The sequence below is a fragment of the Rattus norvegicus genome, chromosome 10 (assembly GCF_021556685.1).
Source record: "Rattus norvegicus strain SHRSP/BbbUtx chromosome 10, alternate assembly SHRSP_T2T, whole genome shotgun sequence".
NCBI lineage: Eukaryota > Metazoa > Chordata > Mammalia > Rodentia > Muridae > Rattus > Rattus norvegicus.
The window spans coordinates 107,309,226-107,336,973 of NC_141543.1; the positions used below are offsets into that span (position 1 = coordinate 107,309,226).

Genomic DNA, 27,748 nt, shown 5'->3' on the forward strand with positions numbered 1-27,748 from the left:
TCATGAAGACTCAGCCGGCGTGGTTTGGTGATCAGGGGTTTGTATAATAACCAGATTGGCCTGCGGTTGCCGGAATGGTAGTAAACAGTGCTGGTCACATGGTGTGGGAAGGAGACTGAGGGCCAGATTTCAACCCAACCTCCTGACGGAGTTTTAACGTAATCGTGTGATCTCGGTTTTTATAATTCCGGGATCCACTTGGAGAAGGCTCTGGTGATAAACGGCCTTCCTCAGGAGGCTCTCACAAACTACCAGGAGACAAGGAAAGATGCTATTGGAGAGAGACCCAGGTGAACTCCAGAGCATAAACCTGCTCTGAGGTGCTACAAACTCAAAAGACAGTGCCGCCTTGGTAATGTTAGGCAGAGCCAGAGTTTGCTGGGGTTTTTTTGTTTGTTTGTTTGTTTTTGTTTTGTTTTGTTTTGTTTGGTTTTGTTTCATTTGTTTGTTTTTTTAGTGGTGCTAAACTGTACATTTCATATTTCATGAGATACAGGGTCTGTAGCATTTAGCACATTTGGAATATTGTACGACGACCACCACCACTACCACCAATTTCTAAAATGTCATCATTTTCTTTACCTGAGACTACCATTAAATTCTAACTCTCTATTTTTTTTTTTTCTTTTTCTTTTTTCCGGAGCTGGGGACCGAACCCAGGACCTTGTGTTTGCTAGGCAAGCGCTCTACCACTGAGCTAAATCCCCAACCCCCTCTATTTTTTTTTTAAGATTTATTTATTTATTTAATATATATGAGTACGTTGTCGCTGTCTTCAGACTCACCAGAAGGGGACATCAGATCCCATTACAGATGGTCGTGAGCCACCATGTGGTTGCTGGGAATTGAATTCAGCACCTCTGGAAGAGCAGTCAGTGCTCATAACCATTGAGCCATCTCTCCAGCCCCTAACTCTCTATTTGCCAATATTCCCATCCCTGGCAACTTGCATTACACTTTCTGTCTCTGTTGTTTCCAAATGCTCTAGAAAACTCACCTAAGAGAGATCACGTGATTGCCCCTTGTGACAGCTCCGTCCCTTAGCTCATTTTAAAGGCTCTGCCCCGTCCCCACAGTTCAACATTTTTCTTATTAGAATTTTCACTGCAAACTGGGTGGTGGTGGTGCTTGCCTTTAATCCCAGTACTTGGGAGGCAGAGGCAGGCAGATCTCTGTGAGTTCGAGGCTAACCTGCTCTAGAAAGCAAGTTACAGAACAGCCAGACTACCCAGAGAGACCCTACTTGAAAAACCAAAATATGTCTATATAGTCTATGTATATTTTTCTTTTCTTTCTTTTTTTTTTCTTTTTTCTTTTTCTTTTTTTCAGAGCTGGGGACTGAACCCAGGGCCTTGTGCTTGCTAGGCAAGCACTCTACCACTGAGCCAAATCCCCAACCCTCTCTATATATTTTTCACTGTATAAATTAATTGTACCGGGGGTTGGGGATTTAGCTCAGCGGTAGAGCGCTTGCCTAGCAAACGCAAGGCCCTGGGTTTGGTCCCCAGCTCCGAAAAAAAGAAAAAAAAAATTAATTGTACCTGATCCTGTGTCACATGAGGATGAGTTCACATAAATGTCTGTCATAGATTGAGCAACCCCCACCCTGCCCTGCCCCATCCCCCTCTCTCTCATCTCTCTCCTTTGTTCTCTAGAGCAGTGGTTCTCAACTCTGCTCATGCTGCGGCCCCTTTAATACAGTTCCTCATGTTGTGGTGACCCCCGACCATAAAATCATTTTGTTGCTACTTCATAATTGTAATGTAAATATCTGATATGGGTGGGGATTGAGACATATAGGTTGAGAATCACTACCCTAGATACGTTTGCTTCTCTTTTCATTGTGTGTGTGTGTGTGTGTGTGTGTGTGTGTGTGTGTGTGTGTGTGTGTGTGTGTGTGATTTTTGCATCTGTAAAATTCAGGAGCCAAGAATGAGATAACAACACAGTATTGATTCTCTCTAGTTATGTCCATTTCCTCATGGCTGAAAAAAAATATCCCCCTGGTGTCCATGTAGCACAATTTCCTTTTCCCTTCTCCTGCTGTTGGCCACCAAGGCTGGTCCCTTAACTCAGCTGTTTTGAACAGCACTGGTCAACATGGACATGCAAGTGTCTTCGATGTTGACTTGGGAGTCTTTTGGGATAAAATACCATATAGCTGGTTCATGTGCTAGTTCTGTTTTGAGGTTTCTGTTTGTTTTTTGTTTTTGTTTTTTCAATATAGGGTCTCTGTATATAGCCCTGGGCTGTCCTGACACTTAATCTGTAGACCCCGTTGGCCTCAGACTCAGAGACTTGCCTGCTTCTACCTCTTTAGGGCTTGGATAAAAGGCACTGAGGCCACAGCTGGCCTGGCTGTTTTGAATCTTTTGAGAGGCTTCCATACTGGACTTCCTTAGTGACTGAGTGGTTTTCATTCCCCCAGCAGTGGATGTTGGCTCTCTTGTCCATGTCTTGGCCAGCATTCCCTGTCACTTATTTTCTGAACAACTGCCGCTCTGATTCAGGGGAGGTGGAGTCTCAATGTAGTTTTGGTTTGCGTTGCTCTGACGGTTGGAGAAGTTGGGCAGTTTGCTGTATGTTTATTGGCTAGCTGCGTTTCATCTTTTGAGAACTAGCTGTCTGTTTTGTAAGCCTTTCATTGACTCAGTCGTTTGGTTTACTGCAGGCTAGCTTTTAGAGTTCTTTGTATATTCTATATATTAATATTCTGTCAGATGTCTAGCTAGCTAAGATCCCTCTTCCGTTCCACAGGCTGTCCCTTCACTCCATTAACTGTCGTCTTTGCTGAGCAAAGGCTTTTGGAGGTCATGAGGTCTCATGTGTGATTGCTGGCCATCTCTTTATTTTCTGCATTGGAATATTCAGTTGCCTTTGGTAAAGACTTCACCTTCTCTACTGAGTTCTCTTTGTACTTTTCTTAAAATCAATTGTCCAAAAACGTCTGGATCTATTTTTGGACTCTGAAAAACCATGCCAATACCGCACTGCTTTGAGTACTGTAGTGTAACAGTCCTTGACGTAAGGAGGACGCCTGTAACTTTTGTGTGCTTTTTCCTCCCTCTCCTTTGCTCTCCCCCTCCCACATCTCTTCCTCCCTTCTCCTTCTCTGACTTCTCTTCCTTTTCTGCTCTTTTGAGCCTCATTATCACTTGACAGATGGCCTGTCTTTCTCTTTCTCATGTTTCTACATCTTGTTGCTGCTCTCTGGAAGCCTGTTGTATCATCCTGCTCTTCCTCCTCTTCCTTTTATCCTCCTCCTCCTCCTCTTCCTCTTTTTCTTCTTCTCTTTTTTAATTTCCTTGTTGGCCAAGGTATCCGTCTGCAGCCCAGGCTGGCCTTAACCTTGTAATGCAGACCAAGTTGTATTTGAACGCATGGTGATCCTCTTGTCTCGGGCTCCTTAATGCTGGGAATATAGAGGCAAACCTCTGCATCTGCCTTCTCTGTTTTCTTCTCTGTTCTGTATTTCGGGGGCTGGTGAGACAGTTCATCAGCTCTCAAGCCCAGCCACTAGATTTCAATCCCTGCCCCATGTGACAGAAAGATAGAATCAACTCCTGCAAGTTGTCCTCTGACCTCCATGCATGTTCATCATAGCCAGGAATGACAGCACATGCCTTTAATCCCGGCACTTGGGTGGAGCGGCAGGTGAATCTCTGTAAATTTAAGACCAGCTAGGTCTACATGGTGAGCGAGCTCCAGGACAACCAGGGCTGTCTCAAAAACAAAAAGCCAACAGGTATGTGTTGTGCAACTGAACAAAGTATTCCAGGCATGCCGTGCTATAGCAGAGGTCAGATGTCCTCCTTGCTGGGAAGAAGACTGTCCATTATATGGACTGACTGATAATGAACTTCGAGTAGCTATGCTCACGTATTGGAATAGCATTGACTAAGTCATTTGTGGTAGTTCTGTACAGTGGTTTTCAAGCCTATGCTGAGGGCTTAATACTCTTCCCAGTTAAGCTGACCCTGTTGGATTTGGTTCATCTCTGCAACCTGTTGAGCCTTCCTTGGTTGCAGACTTTGATGTTTTTCCCAGGGTTACGTATGCTCTCTAAGAGTTTGATCACTATACCATCTGTTTCCTCACTCGAGCCACTGATAAAAATATTGACTAGAACTCAAAGGATAAAACTTGATAGCTTGCTGTTGAAAACCTTGATTTGGTATAGCATTAACACACACTAGTTCCCTTTGGGTACCAATATTTTTTTTCTTTTTTTTGGAGCTGGGGACTGAACCCAGGGCCTTGCGCTTGCTAGGCAAGCGCTCTACCACTGAGCTAAATCCCCAACCCCTGGGTACCAATATTTAATTACATATAGACCCATCAGATGTTGATTGGTGCACTGAGCAAGGCCGCTGTGCAAGCCTAGCTAATGGAGATTCTGTTAGAATTGTGGGCCTTTGTCTTCTCCCAAGCCTGCCTGAAAATGTCATACTTCAGCCAGGAGACTTACAACCAGAACCAATCTGAGCGAGGCTTGGATGAAGAAAGTCTGGTTTTAACGCTGGTCCCATATACTGAGGAGATAACCACGGAATATCCTACGGAATCCAATGTTTCTTCAACCATAGACCACAAACCCCCAGCCCGTTCTCAGGTGAGGTATGAGGGAATCAAACATCCTACAAGAACCATATTAGGCACCTGTCCTCCGGCCGCCCTGCCTCCGATTAAAAGTGTCCTGGAACCCTCTTCGGGACTGGTGTCGTCGTTATCATGACTTAAGTACGGATGGCAAGGAAGTTGAGGTTTATTTTAGACTTTGGAGACATTCATATTCAAAACAAGAATGTTATATTCCCAACACATCTCCTGAGGCCAAAAAGCTGTGTCCCAAGAAACCCAAGATTGTGTTCAGAGGAATTGGGCCTCCACGCAGCTGCCAAAGTGAGAAGCAGGAGACTGGTGTACTGGAAATTCTGACTTCAGCTCAGGGCTCCACATTCGTAGCCTGGGGAAGAATTGCTATGGGAGCTGCTCAGTCAGTGTCTGTGAATCGTTGTCCTCTCCCCTCTTCTTCTTCTTTTTTTTTTTTTTTTTAAGATTTTTTATTTATTTTATGTGAGTACACTGCTGTCACTGTCTTCATGCACACCGGAAGAGGACATCGGATCCCATTACAGATGGTTGTGAGCCACCATGTGGTTGCTGGGAATTGAACTCAGGACCTCTGGAAGAGCAGTCAGTGCTCTTAACCACTGAGCCATCTCTCCAGCCCCTCTCCCCTCTTCTGTAGAGGCCTTTCTGCCAGAAACCATTGGAGTCAGATGGCGTGTTGTCCATGGCAGTCAACGGCCTGCAGATAGGAAAGGCTGGGTTCGCCTGCAATTTTTTTTTTTTTTTTTTTTTTTTTGGTTCTTTTTTTCGGAGCTGGGGATCGAACCCAGGGCCTTGCGCTTCCTAGGCAAGCGCTCTACCACTGAGCTAAATCCCCAACCCCACCTCCTCATGGTCTTGTGCTGCATTTGCTAAATGCTTAGCTATCTGAGAAATGGTATAGTTTTAGTGGGAAAAAAAAGGATTGTGTAGATGGACTGACAACACCTCATCCGGAGCCTTGGACCCAACTTGGTTTTGTGACCTTGGTTCTGAGCTGGGAGCCATCTTTCTTCCTGTGGCTGTTTTTTGCAGCTTTCTGTTTGTTTTGTTTTTGTTTTTTTTTTTTTTTTGCTGCTTGTTGTGGCAGACCAACAATTTTATATGTTACAATTTTATTACATCAAAATGTTACAACTTTCTTTTTTTTTTTTTTCCGGGGGGGGGGGGGGGGGCTGGGGACCGAACCCAGGACCTTGCGCTTCCTAGGTAAGTGCTCTACCACTGAGCCAAATCCCCAACCCACTACAACTTTCTTCTAACTCTCCTGCATGTCGTGTCTTCCCTTTCTCCCTCTCATCTTTCTTCTTTCAACTCTGTAAAGTCTTGGAGTCACCTTAGTAACTGTCAGTGATTCCTCAAGGCCTCTGCCAGGATCAGACTCAGTCCTTCCAAGGGACTTTCCTGGCCTTTTAAATTACACTTTTATCTGTTGACTTTCTGTGTGTGGGTGCAGGCTCATGAGTGTCATGGTGGGTGTGGAAGTCAGAGGAGGACCTGTGGGGCCAGAGGTCCTCAGGTCCTTAGCCAGCAGGGGTCATCATCAGCTGAGCCATCTCACCAGCCCTTAGTGATCTGGTTTTTTTTTTTTTTTTTTTTTTTTTTTCCTTTTTTTTTTTTTTCCGGAGCTGGGGACCGAACCCAGGGCCTTGCGCTTCCTAGGTAAGCGCTCTACCACTGAGCTAAATCCCCAGCCCCTAGTGATCTGTTTTTACAGCGGCCCCCAAGCTGTAAGTTTCCCTGCGACTCATGCTTTTAGTCCTAGCCATTCGGGAGGCTGAGAATGGAGGGCTAAGAGTTCGATGCTCTCTGCGTGACACTGCGGTGCCCACACTGCGTGTATGGTTCCATGTGCTTATAGTCCCAAGTTCTCGAGAAACTGAACCAATCCAAGCAGATCTCTTTTTCCTGAGGAAGAGCTGTCTTATACCACAGAAGCCATCACCCCTTACCCTCCTCTGTGAAGCCTACGGACCTTAGTATGATGTTGGTTGCTTTCTGTTGCTAAAGTCCCAAAATACTCGCTGAGGAAAGAGGAGGTTCTTTGTGGCCCCTGGTTTCATGGATGGACTCATATACAAGGTACTCTTCATGTCCGCCTTGCACCACACAATCTGATTTGAGACTCAGTTAAACTGCTGAGTGTTACCACTCAGTTTTGCCCCCTGCCTTACCATGGGATAGTTCTCCTCCAGCAGGAGACTGAATTTGTTCATCCATCTTCCTGCGAATGGACAGTTGAACTGATCCTCTGATTTGGGGCTGTTTTGAGTAAAAATGAGGGTAACTGATTTATTTTGCGTGTGAATTTGTGATCGTATGTGCTATATCATGTATGGAAATCAGAGGACAGCAGCTTGCAGTCCATTTCCCCTTTATACATGTGGGCACCAGACACTGAGCTAAGCTTGTCAGGTAGCAAGGGCCCTCCACCCACTGAGCCATCTGGCTGGCACCAGAAATATCATTTATATTTTAACCTACAGCCTTGTACTTGAAGATCCCTTGCCATTTTCTGGAGACTTATTCAGTCTGTAAACAGTGTCTGAGTTTAAACTGTGACCCACGCAGCTCTTATAAAGCACACCATGTAATTGGGGCTGGCTTACAGGGTCAGAGGCTCAGTCCATTTTCGTCATGGCGGGAAGCATGGCAGCCTACAGGCAGACATGGTGCTGGAGGAGCCAAGAGTTCTACATCTTGATCCACCGTCAGCCAGGAGAGAGCTGTATTTTGCAGACAACCAGGAGGAGGGTCTTGCTTCTGCCCTGGGCAGCGCTTGAGCATAAGACCTCAACACCCACCCACCTCCACAGTGCCAACCTTCTTCCAATAAAGCCTCACCTATTCCAATAGGGTCACACCTCGTAACAGTGCCAGTTCCCCTGGGCCAAGCATATTTAAACAGAAACAGTCTATCTTTTAAAAAATAATTTCTAAATTAAAATCTAATTACATCATTTTTCCCTTTCCCATTCCTCCCTCCAACCCTTCCCAGGCACCCTTCCTCTCATCCCTCTCAAATTCACTCCCTCTCTTATTGGTTTGTTGGCTTTGTTTTGTTTTGTTTGAGACAGGATGTATGTAGCCCTGGCAGGACTAGAACTTACTATGTGGACCAGACTGTCCTCAAACTCCCAGAGACCCTCCTGCATCAACATTCCTAGTGCTGGGATGAAAGGCGTGCTCCACCATACCTAGCAAGCCCCCCCTTTTTTAAAATAATTATTTATTCATTTATTTAGTATATATGAGTACACTGTAGCTGTCTTCAGAGGACATCAGGTCCCATTACAGATGGTTGTGAGTCACCATGTGGTTGCTGGGGAATTGAACTCAGGACCTCTGGAAGAGCAGTCAGTGCTCTTAACCACTGAGCCTTCTCTCCAGCCCCACCCCCTTTTAATTGTTACATATATGTCCATAAATATACACTTAGGAATATATATTCCCAAACACATACAACCTGCTCAGTTCATGTGGTGATGTTACTTGCGTGTAAGTAAGCTTAGGGCTGTCCACCAGTTCAGGGATTCTTCCTCGGGAAGACTGTTCCTCTCCCTCTCAGAGATCCTTAGTTTCCATGATCAAGTCTGGTCTAGGCAGTTATGTTGGTGAGGCATCATGGGTGCAGCTTTCCTGACATTCCCAAGAGATAAAATCTCACAGTGTACTTCCTGTTTCCTTGGCTCTTACAACCCTCCACCCCATGTTCTGCTCTATCCCTGGGCCTGGGTGTGGGAGATGGACTGTATCTGTGTCAGGCCACTAGCTCCCTGCCATTTTGATCTGTTGTGGTTTTCTGGAATGGTCTACATCTTTTGCAAGGAGACATTTCATTTCAGTCTTTACACCTTCTGTTTCCTTTCACTCCACCTTAGTTTTGAGTTCTTATTCTTTCTTGTTATATAACTTAATAAATTGACTCATTTATCAAGTGTGTGTGTGTGTGTGTGTGTGTGTGTGTATGTGTGTGTATGTGTATGTGTGTGCATGCATGTGTGTGTTCACTCATGGCCACCATGCACACATGGAGGTCAGAGGACAACTTATAGAAGCTGGTTCTCGGGCTGGAGAGACGGCTCGGCGGTTAAGAGCACTGACTGCTCTTCCAGAGGTCCTGAGTTCAAATCCCAGCAACCACATGGTGACCCACAACCATCTGTAATGGGATCCGATACCTTCTCTGGTGTGTCTGAGGACAGCTACAGTGTACTCATATAGATAAAAAAAATTAATAAAAAATATTAAAAAAAAGAAGAAGAAGAAATAGGTTCTCTCCTTCTGTCATGTGGGTTCCAGGGTTCGGACTTAGGCTTGACAGCGTGAGCCCTTACTCTTAACCTAGGTGGACTTGATCGTCCTTTCTTGTTGCTAATGAGAGTAGCAGCTACTATTTATCAAGTACCAAATACTGTGCCAGGCCCCTCACATGTACCACTTTTACATAATTCTCATGACGCTGCTGTAAATATCTATTGCCACACCCCCCTAAGGACAAGTAGTAGAGGCTGAGGAGGACAAACAAGTGACCAAGATCACCCAGCATTCGGGAGCTTTGAACCCACGTGTACTCATCTAGTTTGACACTTGGACTTTTTCCACACTGAGCTCTAGGCAGAGCTGGCCCTTTAAGGATTCCACTCCTGATTTCAGGTCAGATGCTAAAGACAGTTGTCTTCCAGAATCCCATGTATGGAATGATGGGAACACAGAGACTCTTAGAAAAATGTCATGTTCCTGGCTGCCCTCTGCACTGCCGTGGTTCCAGCTGGCCACAGTTATTTCCCGCTGGTTGTGTTGGCAGAAGGCATAGGAATGATCCCCTTCTGGATCCTGGAGACTCTCCCTGCCTGGTTAATACCTTCTTCAGCCTGCAGGGGTGGAGTGGATGGGGACCTCTTCCATAGCTGTGACCAGGGTTCAGGCTGCCTGGTCAGGGTGGCCTTGGGCAGGAGTGGTGTGTCCTCTAAGGATGCAATTTCAGTTGAATGTCACCGCTTTGCAAGGCCACTTCCAGCGTCACTATCTCTGACCTGAGTAGATGGCTCAGCTCAGATTGGAGGACCAGGCTGAAAGGAAGGGGTAGGGAGAGACTTGGTAGCATGGCAGGTGACATTAGCTTGGGTCCTGCCTTGAAGAATGGGGTAGGATTTGGGAGTGAAGACGGTGGCTTCAGACCTGAGCTTCCCGGCTGGCCCTCTGGACATAGATATTCAGTCGTTTCTCGACAGCTCTTTTATGGGTCAGCTCTTCTGGGCCTCTGATTCCTCATAATAAGGTTGGCTGCAGGCCAGAAAGAACTGCCCTCCTCAGCAGGTTAGCGCTTTCTCTGAGAGGAAGCTTCCGGTTCCAAACCAGACTACTCGGTGTCACTTCTTACTGAGAACATGCCCTGATCTGAGATTGTGCAAGGTGTGGTGGCTGCCAGGATGGGAGAGTGTGGGTCAGGGCTCAGGTGGGGCCGGCTGCGGAGGATCAGAGCCAGGCCATAGCACACCCTAAGCGTGTGTTCTGTCCCATGTGCATTCCGGCCCCTGGGCTGACCGCATTTCCCAGATACCTGCTTGACCTTCGTCACACCGGTCGTCAGGGCGGCTTGCTGGGTCTTTGCAGGCTTCTGCCCAAGTTGTCTCTGTCTAGCACTACACAAGAGGCTCAGAAGACCTATGTGCACATGGAGAGTGTGTGTCTGCTTCTGTCAGGTCTTTCCATCCCCCAGCCCCCAATGTCCCCGATTACTTGTATTAGACTCCAGATGACGTTACTACTGACTTTAACCCCAATTTTAAGATGACGCTGATACTCTAATAAATGTTCTACCTGTGTGCTGGGTGTCTCTGATTCAGAGTACACAGGGAACAGAAAACAGAATGCCTCTGAAAATGGAGGTTGAAAGACAAGGGCTGACTCCCGAGGCCTGTGCTGCTGGAGGGCCAGGCCAGCAGGGTGCTGGTGGGCTGTGGCTCAGTTGAGATGTAACACAACAGTCCTGTGACCTTACTTACGGGATTTCTTTCCACTTTCCCCCCCAGATGCTGTGACTGTGACACGCTCACCGGGGTTTGTCCATGTTGGGGAGGAAGCTTCCTTCCAGGTGTGACCGCACTCATCTGGGCATGTCTGAAGTACCCTGGGCCCATGGACCTGAAGGAGAAGCATCTGGTGGGCCCCGCTCTGTTGCTGTGTGGCTGTTGTGGGGGTGTCTCTACTGGGTTCTCCTCACCTGGGTTTCCTGGGAGACCTTCAGCTCAGTGTTTTACAGTGAATGTGAGGCAGGGAGCTCTGAAGTTTGTTGGGAATACAGCGAGGACCCCTCCTTGGAGGTTGGTATTGCCTGGCTGGGATGAACAGGGTTTAAAGGTGGCCCAGTTAACACAGCCGCACGACGGCAGGCTTTCTGATTGGGTTTGATCCCAAGCCAGTCTTGCCCAGAGCTGTGTAATTTGGTTTGTTTGTGCTATGCTAGGGCTGTGCCCCAACCTGCCTGGCCATGTTGAAGACGGTTGGGCACCCTGTCTGTGGTTAGGGACAAGCGCCTCATCAGATTCCAAACAGAGCTGTGTGTTCATCAACGGGACTGCGCTGGGCCTAGTGGTACAGGTCTGTAATTCCACTTACTCTGGAGGCCAAGGCTGAGGCAGGAGAATTTCAAATTCAGGGCCTGTCTGGAGTACAAAGTGAGCCCAAGGCTGCCTTTGACAACTTTGTGGGTCAGCTCTCCACCCCTTAAATCAGCCAGGCTTGAAGAGGCCAGACAGTTGAGGTCTGGGCCTAGCCTCAGGTGTGGTCTAACGATGGAAGTAGGTTTAGAGTATTTCTCTCCTACGGCTAGGACTGCCCCGCCCCATCCCGTTAGGAAGTCCTTGTGTCTCTTGCTTGCCTGCTTTCTGCATATCCTACTAATACCTGCTCACCGGGTCATCCCCCAGGGAGTTCACGAGCACACGAGTGAGTCCTGGGAGTGAGTCCTGGACTAGAAAGCCACAGACCAGCACCAGCCATATTTATGGAGCATTGGCCTTAGAGGCCAGGAAGATGGCTCTCAGCTTGTGGGGGATTGCAGTCTAGTTGAGGGTAGGAAGGATAGTCAGTTTAGTAGTAGAGCCCACTGGGGTTTCAACCTGCACAGGACATTTTTTAAAAAACTTCTTTTATTTATTTATTTGTCTGTCTGTCTGTTTGTTTGCTTACTTACTATGAATGTGTATGTAATGGTGTGTGGAGGGGCACACATGCCCAGCATGCAGGGAGAGGTCCGAGGACAACTTTATGGAGTTGGTTATCTCCTTTCTTCTTTGCTTGGGTTCTGGGAATCAAACTTGGGTCACCAGACTTGAGTGGTGAGTGCTCTACCCACTGAGCAATCTTGCCAACCCAGCAAGAATCTCTTCAATAATACAGTGGGCTTGAAAGATAGACCTGTAGCCCAGGGCTCTCAGAAAGTTTCTTAGAGAAAAAGGGTAGGAGGAGTTTGTGTGGTGACACTTGTTGCTCAGGTGGTCTGTAGTCAACGTCTCTGCTGCTGGATGATTTTTGGCTCCCCATCCCCTTTCAGACCCCCCAGTCTCCAGCCTGACTGGAAGTGCCTGGTGGGGGAGCCGCTGCAGCTGACAGATTGGGCCCCTGCTCTGAGATGACAGGGCCACGTTCCTGTCGTGGAAGCAGGTGGCATGGAAAGTGGGTGGTGAGCAGGTGTACTGTGTTGGTGCCCTCTAAGGTGTGCCTGGGAGCTGGGAGTGATTTGCCTGAGTGGTTTCCACCCTGGCCATGACTTCCAGGTCGGTCGGAGCCTAGGGACTGGAGTCTTTCTCAGCGGCTACGGCTGATAGTCCTCACAGAGACTGGCACAGAAGCCGACCCCGCCTATCCCTCTTTCCTGCTCCCAACAAAGACTTCCTGCCCTTAACCTCTGGACTGCCCGGCCCCTCCTTTCTGTCCCCATTCAACTGTTTGGCAGGGGCCCCACAGGGAGGTACACAGGCCAGCTAGGGGGAGGGGAGAGGCTGGCCTGTGCTGGGAGGCTCTCTTTTCCCTTCCAGCAGCTGGAGAGGGTGTAGTCTAGGAGACAGAGGGCCCTGGAGAAACACGCTCAGTCTTCAGCCTGCTCTCTAGCAGAGGGACCCATTAGGTTGTCCTCACTCCTGGGCTGTTATATTGCCGTACTAGAGATGGCCTGCCCATTGGGAGAGGAAGGTCCAGCCCCCTCCCAGTGCCTTACCTCTCTCTTTACCCAGTGCCTGTGCACGTTCTTTCTTTCATGCCAAACTAGGGGCCCAGAGCCATGGTTTTAGAGCCCTAGTCACTAGGCCCTGCTTTTGCCTGCCTCTGGGCTTGGTGGCTCACGCCCTTAACCTCAGCACTCAGAGTTTGAGGCCAACCTGGTCTCCATAAGTTTTTTCAAGACAGCCAGAGTTATATAGAGAGACCCTGTCTCAAACAAACAAACAAACAAAAACAAACAAACAAATCAAACCAAAAAGAGATTCAGGCATCCCCAGGTCCCTGGTGTGCCTAAATGCAGGGTTGCCTTAGTGGATCAGCAGCCTGTGGGATCCCTGTGACCCCTGGAAGGAAGGTGTTGAAATCCTGAGAAACCCTCTGAGCTGGCCTTACCGTCTCCGTACTGGCTCTTCCTCGGCCAGACTCCTGAGCCTCCTAGAAGTCCCGGCTGGAATCCCTGCTGTTCCCCTCCCCCACCCCTGCAGGATGTGCTGCTATTAATAAGGTACCGGTCCTCTCCCTCCTTCCTGCAGCTCTCATCACTGTGGAAAGCTTCTGTTGGCTGGGTTGGCAGGGAACTCTGGTGGGTGATGCGCTCAGCCACAGCAGGGCTCCCAACCTCGCCCAGTGACCTGGGGCCCGGTGGACAGGTAGTCTGGGAAGAGAGCCAGTGTTTGTGTCCCTCAGGGTACCTGGATACCAGCATTTGCCCCCGGAGGGTCCCAGGCCCCTGACAGCTTCTTTCATCTGCCCAGTGCCCCTCCATCCATCTGGCTGTCCTCTAGCTGCATCTTGCCTCCATGCTCTCCCTGCGTTGGCCCCCTCCAAAGGGACATCTCTCAGGCATCTGGTAAATTGTGAGCCAACTTTTGCCTCTCGACCTCTTTTCTTCAGCCTCCTCCTTCCTCTCTCTTCCCTCCCTCCCTCCCTCCCTCTCAGGGCTGCTGTTGCTGCCTGCTGCTTCCTCCTCCTCCCTCCCTGAATCTGCAGCGTGACTGGAAAGAGGCTGAATTAATCAGCAGATTGAAGCTCCGCTCTGCTGCGCCCAGTTCTCTGCAGCAGCAGCAGCTCGCACACCTTCCAGCCCCGGCCCCTTGCACTGCACTCACACACCTTCCGGCCCCAGCCCCTCTGCCTTTCACAGTCTCCCTCTTCTCCCTCTCTCATTCTCTTCTGCCGCTTGCTTCCCCTGTCCTTGCGGGTGGTGTTGGGAGTCACTACCCCTGGCTGCTTATTCCTCAGGCTCTGCCCCATGCTCTTCAAGCAGGCAGAGCTATGGATACCACACCAGGGCAAGCACGGCGCGGTGAGTATCACAGCTTGACTCAGTTCTAACCATGCCTTCTTCCCTGCTTATGGAGGAGTCTTTGGTTGTGGCTGCCAACGGAGTCCTGAAGATGCAGTGGAACAGGAGGCAGCCAGACTGAGCCCGACACAGCCAGGTCTCTGGAAGGAGGTTGGGACTGAGTGCCAAAAAAGCTAGCATGTCTTGGAATGGCCAGCCAGGTTTCCAAGTTACCCAGAGCAGCTTTGGGGATTGAATTTCCCAGAGGAGAAAAGGATGCTAGGACCCAAGGCACTTGCGCTCTCTCTCTCTCTCTCTCTCTCTCTCTCTCTCTCTCTCTCTCTCCATATACATATACATACATATACATACATATATATATATATATATATATATATATATATATATATATATATATATAACAAAAATACCATCACTTCACCATACTGAGGGGACTGTTTTTCTGCTGGATCGCTCAGGTAACAGAGTCAGGGGTCAGACTCAGGGTGGTTTTTTTCTGGGTTTCAGTGGCTGCTGAAGGTGGGTGAGGTCCATGTAAGAAAGAGTACCAGGCTACAGATGAGTCCAGATGTGCCCAGCCAGATTCTTAGGGTTGGGTAGTGGCTGACTCTACTTCAGGGGCTCGGGGTTGTGCTGAGCTCGACTTGACTCCCCTCTGCCTGTACCGATTAAGGCAGCTGTGATGGGGTGGCCTGGTGACAGGGACCAGCTGACTGTACCTGGTGGTCATCCGTTGTCAAGGTTACCAGTAAAGGTCTAAATTTGTAACCTGCCTTCCTGGATGTAAGGCCATGATTTTGTTGCTTCCGAGACAGGTAGCGTAGGAAGAACAGTTGCTGTGTGGAGAGAACCTCAGGTGTGCTCTGCAGGGACACAGGCGAGGTGTGGGGCTTCTTGGTGAGGTGGGTGAGAAAAGGGCCAGTGTCCAGCTATTGGAGGGTTTATTAGACAGCTCCATCCACCTTGGCAGCAGCTGGGTCCTGCTCAGCACTAGGTTACTGTTGGCGACTTGTCAGTTGCCTTGCTGTTGTCATTGTTGTTGTTGCTGTCGCCCACATGAACGCTAAGTCCCACTAGTACTCTTCTTTAACCCTGAAACAGAGAAGCAGCCCCGCTTGTGATGGCAGCCAGCTTCCCCTGAGCAAAGACTTCCTCTTTGCCTGGCATGGTGGATAAATCTCAGTGCTTCGGAGGCAGAGGCAAGCAGGTTTCTGACTCTGAGGTCGACTAGATCTACACAGTGAGTTCCAGGCCAGCCTGAGCTACAGAGTGAGACCCTGTCTCAAAAATTGAACCAAACCAAACCAAACCAATCCCTGTCTTTCTGTGTTTGCCTTTGCTCTGGCCGAATGTGAGCTCCAACAATAGTGGGAAGGGCTGGTTCTGCCTGAAAGACTTCACTGTCCTCCTGTCCTGGTCCCTCTGGGCTGGAAGCCTCACTCCTGGCCCCAAGAATGTGTCTAGAGGTTCCGCAGCAGGGAAAGCTGAGAGCTTTTAGCATCAGAGAGGCAGGAGAGATCTCTTGTTAGCCTTGGAGCGTAATTAAAACACATCAAAATGTTCCCCACCCTCTCCGACCTCCATAGGTAAAGAGAAACTGACTGTACACAGTTGACTCAGGTGACTTGTTGTTTGGATAATAGGAGCTTCCTGCAGTCTCTCCAAGGTGCCCAGGGACATGGAGGACCCTGCCTCATTCTACTGAGAAGGTGGCTCTGCCTGCCTGTTCCCTTCCCACCTGTCCTGCATCTCCTTCAGAAAGTATGGTTCCCACCAAGCTCCTTAGCTCTGGATCTTCTGCCACTGGGGAAAAGCTAAGACACAATGAGGGAAACAGAGATGTGACCCTTTACTCTGTCCCATCTGCCACCCAGAGGTGAGCCCAATGGGCTTAGCCGTTGACATCGTTGAAGTCTGGGGAGCAGACTGGCTCAGAAGGCCGTCCTCACCACAGGGCCAGCCTGTGTGGGCGGGCACTTCCTTTGGGCAGCGTGTAATTACAGAATAGCTTATTTTCCCTGTGCTGCACTGTCTTTAATCCCCTGTCTGGAGTTGGTGCCCCCGGCCAGACACAACATGTAGGGGCAGAAGTGTGCAGACAGCTCTGGAGGTGTCTTGTCCAGGGGGCATCTGTTACCCTCTGACCATGCCTCACTTACCTGGAGAGGAGCAGAGCACCTGAGCCAGGGAAATCAAGCAATGATTGGCCACACAGTCCTGTGCATGGGGTGGCACATGCCTTGAATTGCACACAAATAGGATCCCTGGTATTGCCTGTCAGTACCTCAACTTTCCAGAATGGAAAGGAGGCAGTGACAATGTCAGGGAGCTAACGAGTGGCTACAGGCCCAGCTAGAGGTTATGCCTCCCTGGTTCTCTGGCTTCTCCTCAGAGGTTTCTCTCAGTCTGACTGGGAACTGCTCTCTCCTGAGAGTGAGGTCCTAGCCCAAGGTCCAGCAGCTTGCTAAATATCCCCATGGCCCTCTGCAGTCTGCCTGCACCCTTTTTCCTCCTTTGTCCCCAGTTTCTTGCACATGCAGCCCTTGTCTCTTCCTGTGGTCCTCCCCCATTTTATACTTCAGGACTTTCAGAGGTGTGGCCTCTGAATCCTACCCATGCCAGGAACTCTTGGATCAGGCTGTGGAGAGGAAGCTGGGGAAGACTGAGTCCAAGAGAGCAGGAGTGAGTGAGGGAAGGTGCTGGGAGCCCAGGCTTCTTATCCTGGCTGCCGATCCTCCTCCCTCCTTTGACAGGGAGGAACAGCCCAGCCTGCCCCAGCTCTGGCTCTTTGTCTGTCTTCTCTAGAGCCCCACTCAGGCCTCTGGCCCTCTGGAAGGTTGTATAATAGACCCTAGCCGCACTGTACACTTGCTTGTTTTGGACTCTGGTCTCCAGAGGCCAGGGGTCTTACTGGATTTAGGTAAAGAAGCTAAGAATCTTGCGGTGAGCACATTCTGGAAAGTTGAGGTACTGACAGGCAATACCAGGGATCCTATTTGTGTGCAATTCAAGGTATGTGGCATTGGGTCCCTGCCCTTCAAGCCTGGCAGCTTCATAGTCATGCAGGGGTGTATCCTCCCAGGGCCAAAGCCAAGTGACCAAGGAGAAAGCCAGGGGATGCCTTTGGAACTAGGCCAGAAAGAGAAGTGCAGAATGACAGTAGGCAAAGCTGAAGCAGGTCCCTGCAGAGGGCAGACAAGGGGGCATTAGCGTGGAGACATAAGACAAGGAGTCCAGGCAGCAAGGTCAGTGTGTCCCCACGGCCCTCATCTGGATTCCTCAGGACAGCCTTGAGGCTGTCTAACGATCCATTGGTTTTGCTTGGACTTTTCCTGATGAGAGCTCTTCGGGTGGCCTCTGAGAAGGACCTGTTACCCTTCAGGACTTCTGCCTCTCTGGCCCATCCATTCCCTAACATTTGCAGCTGTAGCTCTCCACGCCCCCATCAGCTTCATCCCAGAAGTTTTGATGCAATGGGGTCAGGGTGCTGGACAGGCAAGTCTCTGAGAGCCACAGATACAGGCTTTGTGTTGACATCCCCAATTGAGGTGTCACTGGGGTTGATGAAATCACTTGTGTGGTCATCCATTCTCATATCCGTCCAACATGTGTGAGTGCAGTACCCTCTGCTGTGGTTCAGTGGGGAGGGCCTGTGGAGACGGGAGAATCCAGTACCTATTTTCAAGGAATCCAAGGTACAGTGAGCAGGGGAGGCAGACATGCAGGCTGAGAACCAGGTTGTACCAGTGCTGTCAGAGTACAGACCTAAAGTGAAGCCCTGGGCTTTAAGGAATCATCCCCCCACACGGGGGCGGGGATGGGGGGGGTGGGGAATACATGAGCCATCTTGAAAAAAGAGTTGTCTGTGGCAAGAGCATCCTTGGTTAGGAAGTACACAGAGGACTTTGCTGTGAGCTACGGGACCACGGACTGCGGAAGGGACAGCAGGGAGATGCTGGGAAGCCACAGAGCCTATGGCCTCCCAGAGCAGGCACAAGGGTTTGAGTGGGTTTTAATGGTCAAGGAGAGGAACCTGGAGAGCTAACTCGGGATCAGGGTGCCTGAAATCAAGTCTGATGACCCAAGCTAGGTCCCTGGGACCCATCTGACAGAGGAGAGAACTGAGCCCTGGAAGCTGTCCTTTGACACAGTCCACCAAACATAATACTAATGGAGACCTGCAGGGAGTTGGCTGTTTAGGCTCTTGCTGGCCGGGGTGTGGCAGTGAGTTTGGAGAACGTTAGAGGCGAGGTGGGAGGGAGAGGGGTGTGTGTAGGCAGGGGAAGGTGGGAGCCCGGAATGTTGGAGAGGGGACTGGGGAGGTGCAGTGGAGAGATGACTCTGGCAGGGAGGACTGGGGTTAGTTTGGAGTTTTGGGATGTTTTCTGTTTCCTGTGAAGCAGGTCAGGAGACTGACTTGTATGTGGAACAGGGGACTGGCTGGGAGTGCAATGCAGACTTTGCAAGCATACAGATGGTAGGTGACTCCACAACTGACAGGGACCGCCCTGGAAATAGGCCCTGGAAATAGCCAGCCGTAGGTGAGAACAGCCTGTGGGGAGAAGGGCAAGGAAGCAGAGCTGGCTGCTCACCCTTAATCCAAGCACCCGGGAGGCAGAAGCAGGCAGATCTCTGAGTTCCAGGTTAGCTTTGTCTACATGGAGAGTTCTGTGACTACACAGGGCGACACAGTGAGACTCTGTCTCTAAAAACAAACAAAACAAAACAAAAGAGGAAACAGCATGGGTGGTTCTCAACAAACACTGGCTGTGAGGTCCCTCAACTTACCACGACTAGTCCCATGCTCAGGGCAGCTGTGGGGACAGGAGAGTGTGCTGGGGTCGGTGTGGCCTTTCCCTAAGAACAGCCAGTTAGCTTTTTCCTGAGGTTGTGTCCTGCCTAATCTTTAGTGTTACAGAATTCTCTTGTGCAAAATAGTGGTGTTAGAACGTAAAGGTGGTAGGGTTTTCTATTTTTTTCCTTAATTTTTAAATATTATATTTTTGTGTGTGTATGTGTGCATGCGTGTGTGTGCGGTGTGTATGTGTGTGTGATGTGTGTGTGTGTGTGTGTGTGTGTGTGTGTGTGTGTGTGCATGTATGTGTGTAGGTCTTGGACAACTTGGCTCTTTCCTTGTACCATGTAGATCCTTTGGACTCAGGTCATCATGCTTAGCAACCTTGGCCTTTCCTGGCAGAGCCATTTCACCAGCTCTAAGTTCTTAAATGTCCTCCCCAGAAACAGTTAACTAATGTCTCTGAATGAGTTCTCTGAGAGAAGTAGACATCACAGGGATGTGATGCACACCTGTGAAATCCTAGCACTTAGGACGCTCTGTGAGCTTGATGCCAGCCTCATCTACATACTGAGTTCCGGGACTGCCAGGAATACATGGAGAGACCTGCCTCAAACAAAACAAAACAAAACCACCAACAATAACAAAGAAATAGATATCATTTGGCCTTTGGAATCTAAAAGACCCATGAAGTAAAATGGGGGTGGGAGCAAGAAGAGGCTGATGAGGCAGGAAGACCGTCCAGCTCAGTGGGTCAAGGGCAGAATGAGAGGGGTGGTGGAGGAAAGAGGTTATTATAGATAAAAGAGAGCACATAGCCAGAGGCAGGGACATGTGGGAGAGTCCAGAGTGGATGTGACCAGAGTCCCGTGAGGAAAGGGGGGAGGGAAAGGGAAAGGGAAAGGGGAGGCAGGAGAACCAGGTGCAACAGCCAGGAGGGCAAAGGTATAAAAGGGGTAAATAACCAAAATGGAGAGCTCGGGTGGGCATGGGGTGCAAGCCAGGAGGATGCTGGGAGAACCTGGCCAGGTCTGCTTTGATGTGTTAAATGGCTCCTCAGCCGTTTGTCCCAGGGTTTAAAACCTAACTTAAAAGTACTTTTTGTTTTTGCTTTTTTTTTTTAAATCTATTTATTTTTATCGATATGAGTACAGTGTAGCTGTCTTCAGACACACCAGAAGAGGGCATCAGATCCCATTACAGATGGTTGTGAGCCTCCATGTGGGTGACTGGGAATTGAACTCAGGACCTCTGGAAGAGCAGTCAGTGCCCTTAACCACTGAGCCATCTCTCCAATCCTGCTTTTATTCTTTTTTTTTTGTTCTTTTTTTCGGAGCTGGGGACCGAACCCAGGGCCTTGCGCTTGCGCTTGCTAGGTAAGCGCTCTACCACTGAGCTAAATCCCCAGCCCCCTGCTTTTATTCTTAATATGGCTTTAGGAAGTGTAGGGGGTCTGGAGGGGAAGGAAGAGCCTGAGGTCAAAAAGTAGGTCTGGGCAAGGCCCTGGAGACTGCTGACTGTTTCTGATTCCCTGCAGGGAGAGCCCCCCTCGGCCCTGGGCCTAACTACCGGGAAGGCCCTCAGTGTCCTGAAGGAGCAGCTGGAGGCTGTATTGGAGAAACACCTCAAAGAACGGAAGAAACGGCTTACATGGAAGGTGAAGCTTCTCTGAGGGATGGGGGTGAGGGGTGGGGGTGGGCGGTGGGAGGGGGGGGGAGTGGCCAGAGCCTGTCTAGGCAGGCAGAGAGGCAGGGAGCCCTGTCTCACAGCTTTGATGTGCTTTGTCCCCTGAGACTTCACACAATCTGAGGTTCCAGTTTGCTGGGAGTGATGTCCCACTCTGCTGGAGGTGGCCATAAGATCTGGGGAGGCCCAAGGCATAAGAGGTAGATTGGAGCTGGCCGGGATCCTCACTGCCGGCTCGTCTGTCATGCCGTTCTAGGAGGCATGGAGAAGCAGCTTCCTGCACCTCAGTAACCGCCGCTCCTGTTTCCACTGGCCTGGGGCCTCCCTCATGCTGCTGGCTGTGCTGCTGCTCTTGTGTTGCAGTGGGGGCCAGCCAGCTGGGAGGTAAGCAGGGTCCTGTAAGCTCTGTCCCCATCCCAGGACATCCGAGGGGCTGTACTGACCTTGACTGGGGCCAGAGACCCGCCGAGAGGCTTGGGGAATGGGGCATCTTGGGATATGGGGCTGTCTGGGAGGCCTTCTCCATGGAAACGCGTGGTGTTCTCTGTGCCCCTCAACACCAGCCGTGGAGTGGAACTGGTCAATGCCTCTGCTCTGTTCCTGTTGCTGCTTCTCAACCTCATCCTTATCGGGAGACAAGACCGGCTGAAGCGCCAGGAGGTGGAGCGCAGGCTTCGGGGCATCATTGACCAAATCCAAGGTGAGGCTGAGGGTCAGATCAGTCTGGAGGAAGGATGCCCTGTGACGTGTCAGAGCTCCTTCAGGCTGTCACCTCTGGGAGTTAGAGGATGGTCCTGCCTCCTGAGCAGAATGGGGAGGTCTGAGGGCCATAGGATAGCTGTCTACCAGTCAATGGTAGAAAGCAATGGTGGCACTGGGAGACTGGTAGAGTACCCTGTCCTTGGTGAGAGGGCAGTTGAGAGGTTTGGTTTTTTTCCCCCATCTGTCTTGTCCTCTGGTACTGGGCCAGAAGAGTAAGAAGCTACGATGCCCATTGGAAACAGCATTGAGCAGAGAGCTGGGGGCCCAAGATGAACAGTCACTACTCAAGCAAAGGAGTGTTCTAAAAGAGAGGGGTACTGCCCACATCTGTCCAGCCATCATGTACTGAATCTGGCTATAGTTTGGAGAGACTGGCTTTTCCTCTCTGTGGGTTGTTCTCTGAAATGCATGGACAGCAGATACGTGCTCAGCATAATTTGTTTACTTACGTGTTCGGAAATGATGAATTAGTTGTATGTAACCATGTTCCTGGCACTGGAAGTACAAGGTAACCCAGAGAGATGGGCCCTGTTCCCTGTGTGCTCGGTCTCTTGCTCAGTAACAGTGCCCAGACTAGTTTTCTTGACTATGCTAGGATCCTCACCTTGTCTATACAGCGGAGCACCGGTAGGGAGAGAGGCAGGGTTGGAAAAAGGCTCACCATTGGCCCGATCGCCCAGTGGCTACACAGGTAACAGACAAACAGTCTAGACCCAGCCAGGCAGATTTAGGGTGACAGGAGCTCCCTGTGGCTCCCTCCTGCTTCTCCAGAACATTCCAGGTGAACATTTAGTTCCATGCTGTCCTTCTGGCCTGTCCCCATGCTGTCCTTCCATGCCTGTCCCCATGCTGTCCCTCCATGCCTGTCCCCATGCTGTCCCTCCATGCCTGTCCCCATGCTGTCCCTCCATGCCTGTCCCCATGCTGTCCCATCCTGGCAGCCATCTCTCCTTCCTCCCTCCCCACAGTGCTGGAATAATTCTTGCTGTACTTGGCACTAGGGAAGGATTCTCAGGGAAGGCATTATATGGGGTGCATTTGCATCATAGAATAAGTTGTACAGACTGGGGTGTTGTTTCTGTTTCATTAGATGCTCTCAGGGATGGAAAAGAGATCAAGTGGCCGAACTCCATGTACCCAGACCTCCATATGCCCTTTGCACCATCCTGGTCCCTGCACTGGGCTTACAGAGATGGGCACCTGGTGAACCTGCCCGTTAGCCTGTTGGTAGAAGGAGACATCATAGCCCTGAGGCCTGGCCAGGAGTCCTTTGCCTCCCTGAGGGGCATCAAGGTAGTGGAAGCCACTGGTGGGAGGGTGTTCCTAAAATTAGGAGTCCTTAGGCTAGGGGTTGGGGATTTGGCTCAGTGGTAGAGCGCTTGCTGAGGAAGCGCAAGGTCCTGGGTTCGATCCCCAGTCCCGAAAAAAAAAAAAAAAGGAGTCCTTAGGCTAGATCTTGAATTTTCCTATCCAGCTTGGAGATTCACAAGGCCAGTTGAGCAGGGCTGGACCCTCCTCCTGCTGCTGCTGTCTTTTCCTGGATTCTTAAGGCCTAGAAACCCAAGTCCCATAGGGCCCACCCCAACAGGCTCATCACTGGTTAGCTGACCTTGGGAGCCATTTCTATTTAGAGCCATTTCTACTGTCCACAAAGAGTGGTCTTGCCAACCATGGTGGTACAGGCTTGTAATTCTAACCCTGTGGAGGCTGAGGCAGGATTGAGAGTCCCCGGGTAGTGTGAGCCACACAGTGAGACTGTCTCCAGAAACCCGAAACAAACCAGCTCCACCCTCCCCCATGCCTCAGACCCTCCCCTCCCCCACCCTCTCCCCCACCCCCAAGCCCACCTGAATGCAGGCTGACAGACCCTTCCACTCCATGTCAATGCTGGCAGGATGACGAGCACATTGTCTTGGAGCCAGGAGACCTGTTCCCCCCCTTCTCTCCACCACCCTCGCCCCGGGGAGAAGTAAAGAAAGGACCACAGAACCCCCAGCAGTACCGGCTCTTCCGGGTCCTGGAGACGCCTGTGATTGACAGTATCAGGTAGCTCTTGTCACTCTCCTCATCCCGCTGTCTTCTCTGGTGCTTCCACAACAAGGATGGAGCCCCACCTGTTCCTGGCCCTGCCTCTCGTGAGCATCTGTAGGTTGAAGGAATGCCTATGGAGTGGTCCTATCCCCTCTCTCAGGGCACTGTGTGGCCCAGGCCGGGGCCAAGGCTGACTAGGGAATGGAAGGACCTGGAGGAATTTGGTGAGGCCAGTCCAGGAGGGAGGCCCAGAACCCTTCCGAGCTATGGCTGTCAGGCATCCTCCGGAGGAAAGCCTGAGGGTTGCCTCTTTTGCAGATGGTGCCTGGACACAGCCCTGTCCCGCCCAGTCACTGCTCTGGACAATGAAAGGTTCACAGTACAGTCGGTGATGCTTCACTATGCCGTGCCGGTGGTCCTGGTGGGTGAGGGGCTGCAGGGCAGGGGAGAGGGCAGGCATCCCAGGAGAGAGTTCATGCAGAAGGGTGTGTGAACCAGACTGTGCCCATCCTGTCCCCACAGGCTGGCTTTCTCATCACCAATGCCCTGCGCTTCATGTTCAAGGCACCGGGGGTCACTTCCTGGCAGTACACCCTTCTCCAGCTCCAGGCAAGGGTGGATCTCCTCCCTGCTGTGCTGTTATGCCGTGTGCTGTTCTGTCTTGTTCCCCCCCAACTAGCTGAATCGCTGTTCCTTTCACCCGGGGGTGGGGTGTGGGTGGGGGAAGGCTGTGTAGCAGGCCATCCTTCCCCTTCTTCTGCAATTTGTGGCGGCAGCTCCTTAGGATCCTCGGGTATGTTTACTCCTTCTCAGGTGAATGGCATGTTGCCCATCCTCCCTCTGCTCTTCCCAGTCCTCTGGGTCCTGGCCACTGCCTGTGGAGAAGCTCGAGTCCTGGCCCAAATGAGCAAGGCTTCCCCCAGCTCCCTGGTAGGTTGTTCCCGAGCAGTAGAGGACGATGTCAGGAACAAAGCCAGCTAGCTGGCTGTGCCAGGAAGTGGGGCACGGGTCCAGTTCCACCTTGTTTCTAGCATGCCGAGGTTCTGGGAAGCTCTGTATGGGTTCAGGTACTTTCTGTTACCAGCTGGGTTCCAGGCCAGGCCTAGGTGTGGGCTCCATCCATGGAGAGTTGGGATTCATGGGTCAGGAGCCACGCTAGTACCCAATGATAGATACCGAGGTCTTTGTGAAGGCAGGTTTTCCCCACTGATGCTCATCCTGTCTCTGCAGCTGGCCAAGTTCTCAGAGGACACACTCAGCAGCTATACTGAAGCCGTCTCTTCTCAGGTAAACTGCTGAGAGAGATCGAGGTTTTCCTCCAGGCCCCTGCAGGCATGAAGTACTGTGTCCCCCTCGGATTCTGTGATTCTGCTTGTGGCTTTGATTCTCTACCCAACCTATCCATGTTGGCCGTGACCTAGGCCTGGTCCTTTATTAACATCTTGTCCTAGGACCCAGCATCCCCCTGGACTTTTCTTGATCTGGGCCCTATGGGCTATCTCCAGGGAAATAAGGCTGATCCCCCATAGCCTCACAGACCGTCTTGTCTCCACAGGAAATGCTGCGCTGCATTTGGGGTCACTTTCTAAGGGTGATCCAGGGCACGTCGCCAACACTGAGCCACAGCGCCAGTCTGCTGCATAGCTTGGGCTCTGTCACGGTGAGTGGGCTCTGTTGGGAGGCCGACCTGCTAACCAGACCTCTGGCTGGGTCTGGATTGCTCCTCCCTATGGTGTGACCACTGGGCAGTTAGACCAATCCTGAGTCTTGTTCTGATCCTGCGTCTCCCTACAGGTACTGTGCTGTGTAGACAAACAGGGGATCCTATCATGGCCAAATCCCAGCCCAGAGACTGTGCTCTTCTTCAGCGGGAAGGTGGAGCCCCCTCACAGCAGCCACGAGGACCTCACAGATGACCTGTCTACCCGCTCCTTCTGCCATCCCGAGGTGGAGGAGGAGGTGTGACCAGCTCTCACGGGTTTAGTTTGGCTCTTTAACCTCAGAGCTAGGCCTGTGGCCTTGGGAGGGAGGTTTAGGGTGAAGGGAGCTCAGGACTCCTGGCAGCTTCTTCTGCCTTCTTAAGATGAAGGACAAGTGACCAGGTGTGGCACATCTTTAACGCCAGCACTCAGTTCAAGGCCAGTGTGGTCTACACAGTGAGTTCCGGGACAGCCAGTGGTTCACAAAGGAAACCCTGTCTCACAAAACAAAAGACAAAAAGCAAAAATAAAGTAGGAAGGCTAGTACCGCAAGAAGCCCAGAACTGCCCCCCGCACCTCCCTGGTCCTAGGGAGCCATGGGACTCTGGGCCTAGACCTGTGCTCCTGCTCTCCTCAGCCCCATGAACGCGATGCCCTCCTTGCTGGCTCCCTGAACAATACCCTGCACCTTTCCAACGAGCAGGAGCGAGGCGACTGGCCTGGCGATGGCCCCAAGCCCTCCGAGCCCTACTCTCATCACAAAGGACATGGCCGTAGCAAACACCCGTCTGGTTCCAACGTGAGCTTCAGCCGGGACACTGAAGGCGGAGAGGAAGAGCCCAGCAAGGTGAGAGGAGGGAGACAGGGTGCAGAAGCCACCCTGGCTGTCAGAGGCCTCCTGCCTCCCTACCAAAGTAAAAAAGCTCAGTTTGAGCCAGTAGGATCTGGAAGAGTCCTATGCAGTGTCCTTCCTGTAGCTTTAGCCTGGTCAGTGGGATGACCCCTGAGGTCTGACCCGAGTCTTCTCTGTGTTGGGCTTGTCCCCATCCAGTCCTTCCCCAGGTTAGCAGCCTCCTAGTTAAACAAGAGCTGTAAGTCCCTGTCAGGTGCCATCCCGGTTAACACAGACCCCCATCCCCTTCCTGTATGGGCACTGCCAGACTTTGCTGGATGTAGGTCCTATGGGTGATCCTAACCAAAAGGCCAGAGAAACTTGGTACAGATCTAAATAGAAGCTGGAGACCACGGTGAGGCTCTTGGCGGTTCCAGCAGTGTGGGCACTAACCCCTTCTGAGGATGATGGGCCTTCTTGCAGGCTAGTTCTGGGCCTGCTTGGGTATCAGAGCCTTACCCCCACTTCCTCCCAGCCTGGGGCTTCCCTTAACCTCACATTTCCTCCAGGCCCAGCCCGGGACAGAGGGGGATCCCTATGAGGCCGAGGACTTCGTGTGTGACTACCACTTGGAGATGCTGAGCCTGTCCCAAGACCAACAGAACCCCTCATGCATCCAGTTTGATGATTCCAACTGGCAGTTACACCTGACCTCCCTCAAGCCCCTGGGCCTCAACGTGCTGCTGAATCTGTGTAACGCCAGTGTCACTGAGCGCCTGTGCCGCTTTTCTGACCACCTGTGCAACATCGCGCTGCAGGAGAGCCACAGCGCTGTGCTGCCTGTGCATGTGCCCTGGGGCCTCTGTGAGCTGGCTCGTCTCATCGGTACGGTGGCACTGTGGTGCTGGGCGGGGCCACCTGAGTGACTGCTGGCCCCGCACTGACCGTCCCTGGTGTGGCGTTGGTTCATTTGTAGTGAGCATTGGCCACTCTTAGCTTTCTCATCTGGCTAGACCTGTCATTGTCGGGATATAGAGATGTGAGGAGCTGGCCAGGGAGCCTGAGCACTGTCCTTGTTCATAGGCTTCACTCCAGGGGCCAAGGAGCTATTCAAGCAGGAGAACCACCTGGCGCTCTACCGCCTCCCCAGTGCCGAGACCGTGAAGGAGACGTCACTGGGGCGGCCCTCCTGTGTCACCAAGCGGCGCCCTCCACTCAGCCACATGATCAGCCTCTTCATCAAAGACACTGCCACCAGTAAGCCTCACTTCAGCTCAGCTGGCATCTAGACAAAGCTTCCAAGGCTTGGTGTGCAGGAGACTATACCCTAGCACACGTATTCAGAGGAGGGAGGCTAAGCCAGTGAATGCTGGACCACTCTCCGAGCCCTCTGACGTGGTAGGGACTGGGCTTGGGGACCGGAGTTACAGAGAATGGGATTCTCCAGAGGATGTGGATTGTAGTGCTTCCCTTCCTAGTCAGTCAGTGCTCCGTGGTGGCTCACTGACTAGGAGTCCCCTCCCTCCATCAGGAATACCTTTGTCTCCTCTGTGGACAGACAGTAAGGTGCTAGCTAGGTCAGAGGAAGGCAGGAGACAGTGTGTGGACTCATGGGTTCCATTCCCCACCACAGGCACAGAGCAGATGCTGTCCCATGGCAGTGCCGATGTGGTCGTGGAGGCCTGCACAGACTTCTGGGATGGCGCTGACATCTACCCTCTTTCGGGTTCGGACAGGTAAGGGAGGGGCTTGGCCGGCTTGGCCGCCTTGCTTGCCTATCTGATGGTCATGGCCTCTCAAGA

General features: G+C 51.3%; 1 protein-coding gene and 1 pseudogene across 2 annotated transcripts in view; both read left to right on the plus strand.

Annotated features, from left to right (window-relative positions):
• The window catches only part of Tmem94 (transmembrane protein 94), a 35,498-nt gene that overhangs the window by 1,698 nt on the left and 6,052 nt on the right, over positions 1-27,748 (plus strand). The window contains 16 exon segments of the mRNA NM_001427145.1: positions 10,647-10,776; positions 20,473-20,592; positions 20,878-21,005; positions 21,185-21,321; positions 22,474-22,676; positions 23,278-23,429; positions 23,733-23,835; positions 23,937-24,023; positions 24,228-24,344; positions 24,645-24,701; positions 24,970-25,074; positions 25,209-25,373; positions 25,752-25,961; positions 26,516-26,831; positions 27,030-27,203; positions 27,580-27,682. Coding sequence (NP_001414074.1) covers positions 10,753-10,776; positions 20,473-20,592; positions 20,878-21,005; positions 21,185-21,321; positions 22,474-22,676; positions 23,278-23,429; positions 23,733-23,835; positions 23,937-24,023; positions 24,228-24,344; positions 24,645-24,701; positions 24,970-25,074; positions 25,209-25,373; positions 25,752-25,961; positions 26,516-26,831; positions 27,030-27,203; positions 27,580-27,682 — 2,201 coding nt within the window. The 5' untranslated portion in view covers positions 10,647-10,752.
• Dppa2l-ps3 (developmental pluripotency-associated 2 like, pseudogene 3) lies at positions 1,789-5,110 on the plus strand (annotated as a pseudogene). The gene has a single exon (XR_015632258.1). The product of XR_015632258.1 is annotated as a developmental pluripotency-associated 2 like, pseudogene 3 (transcript).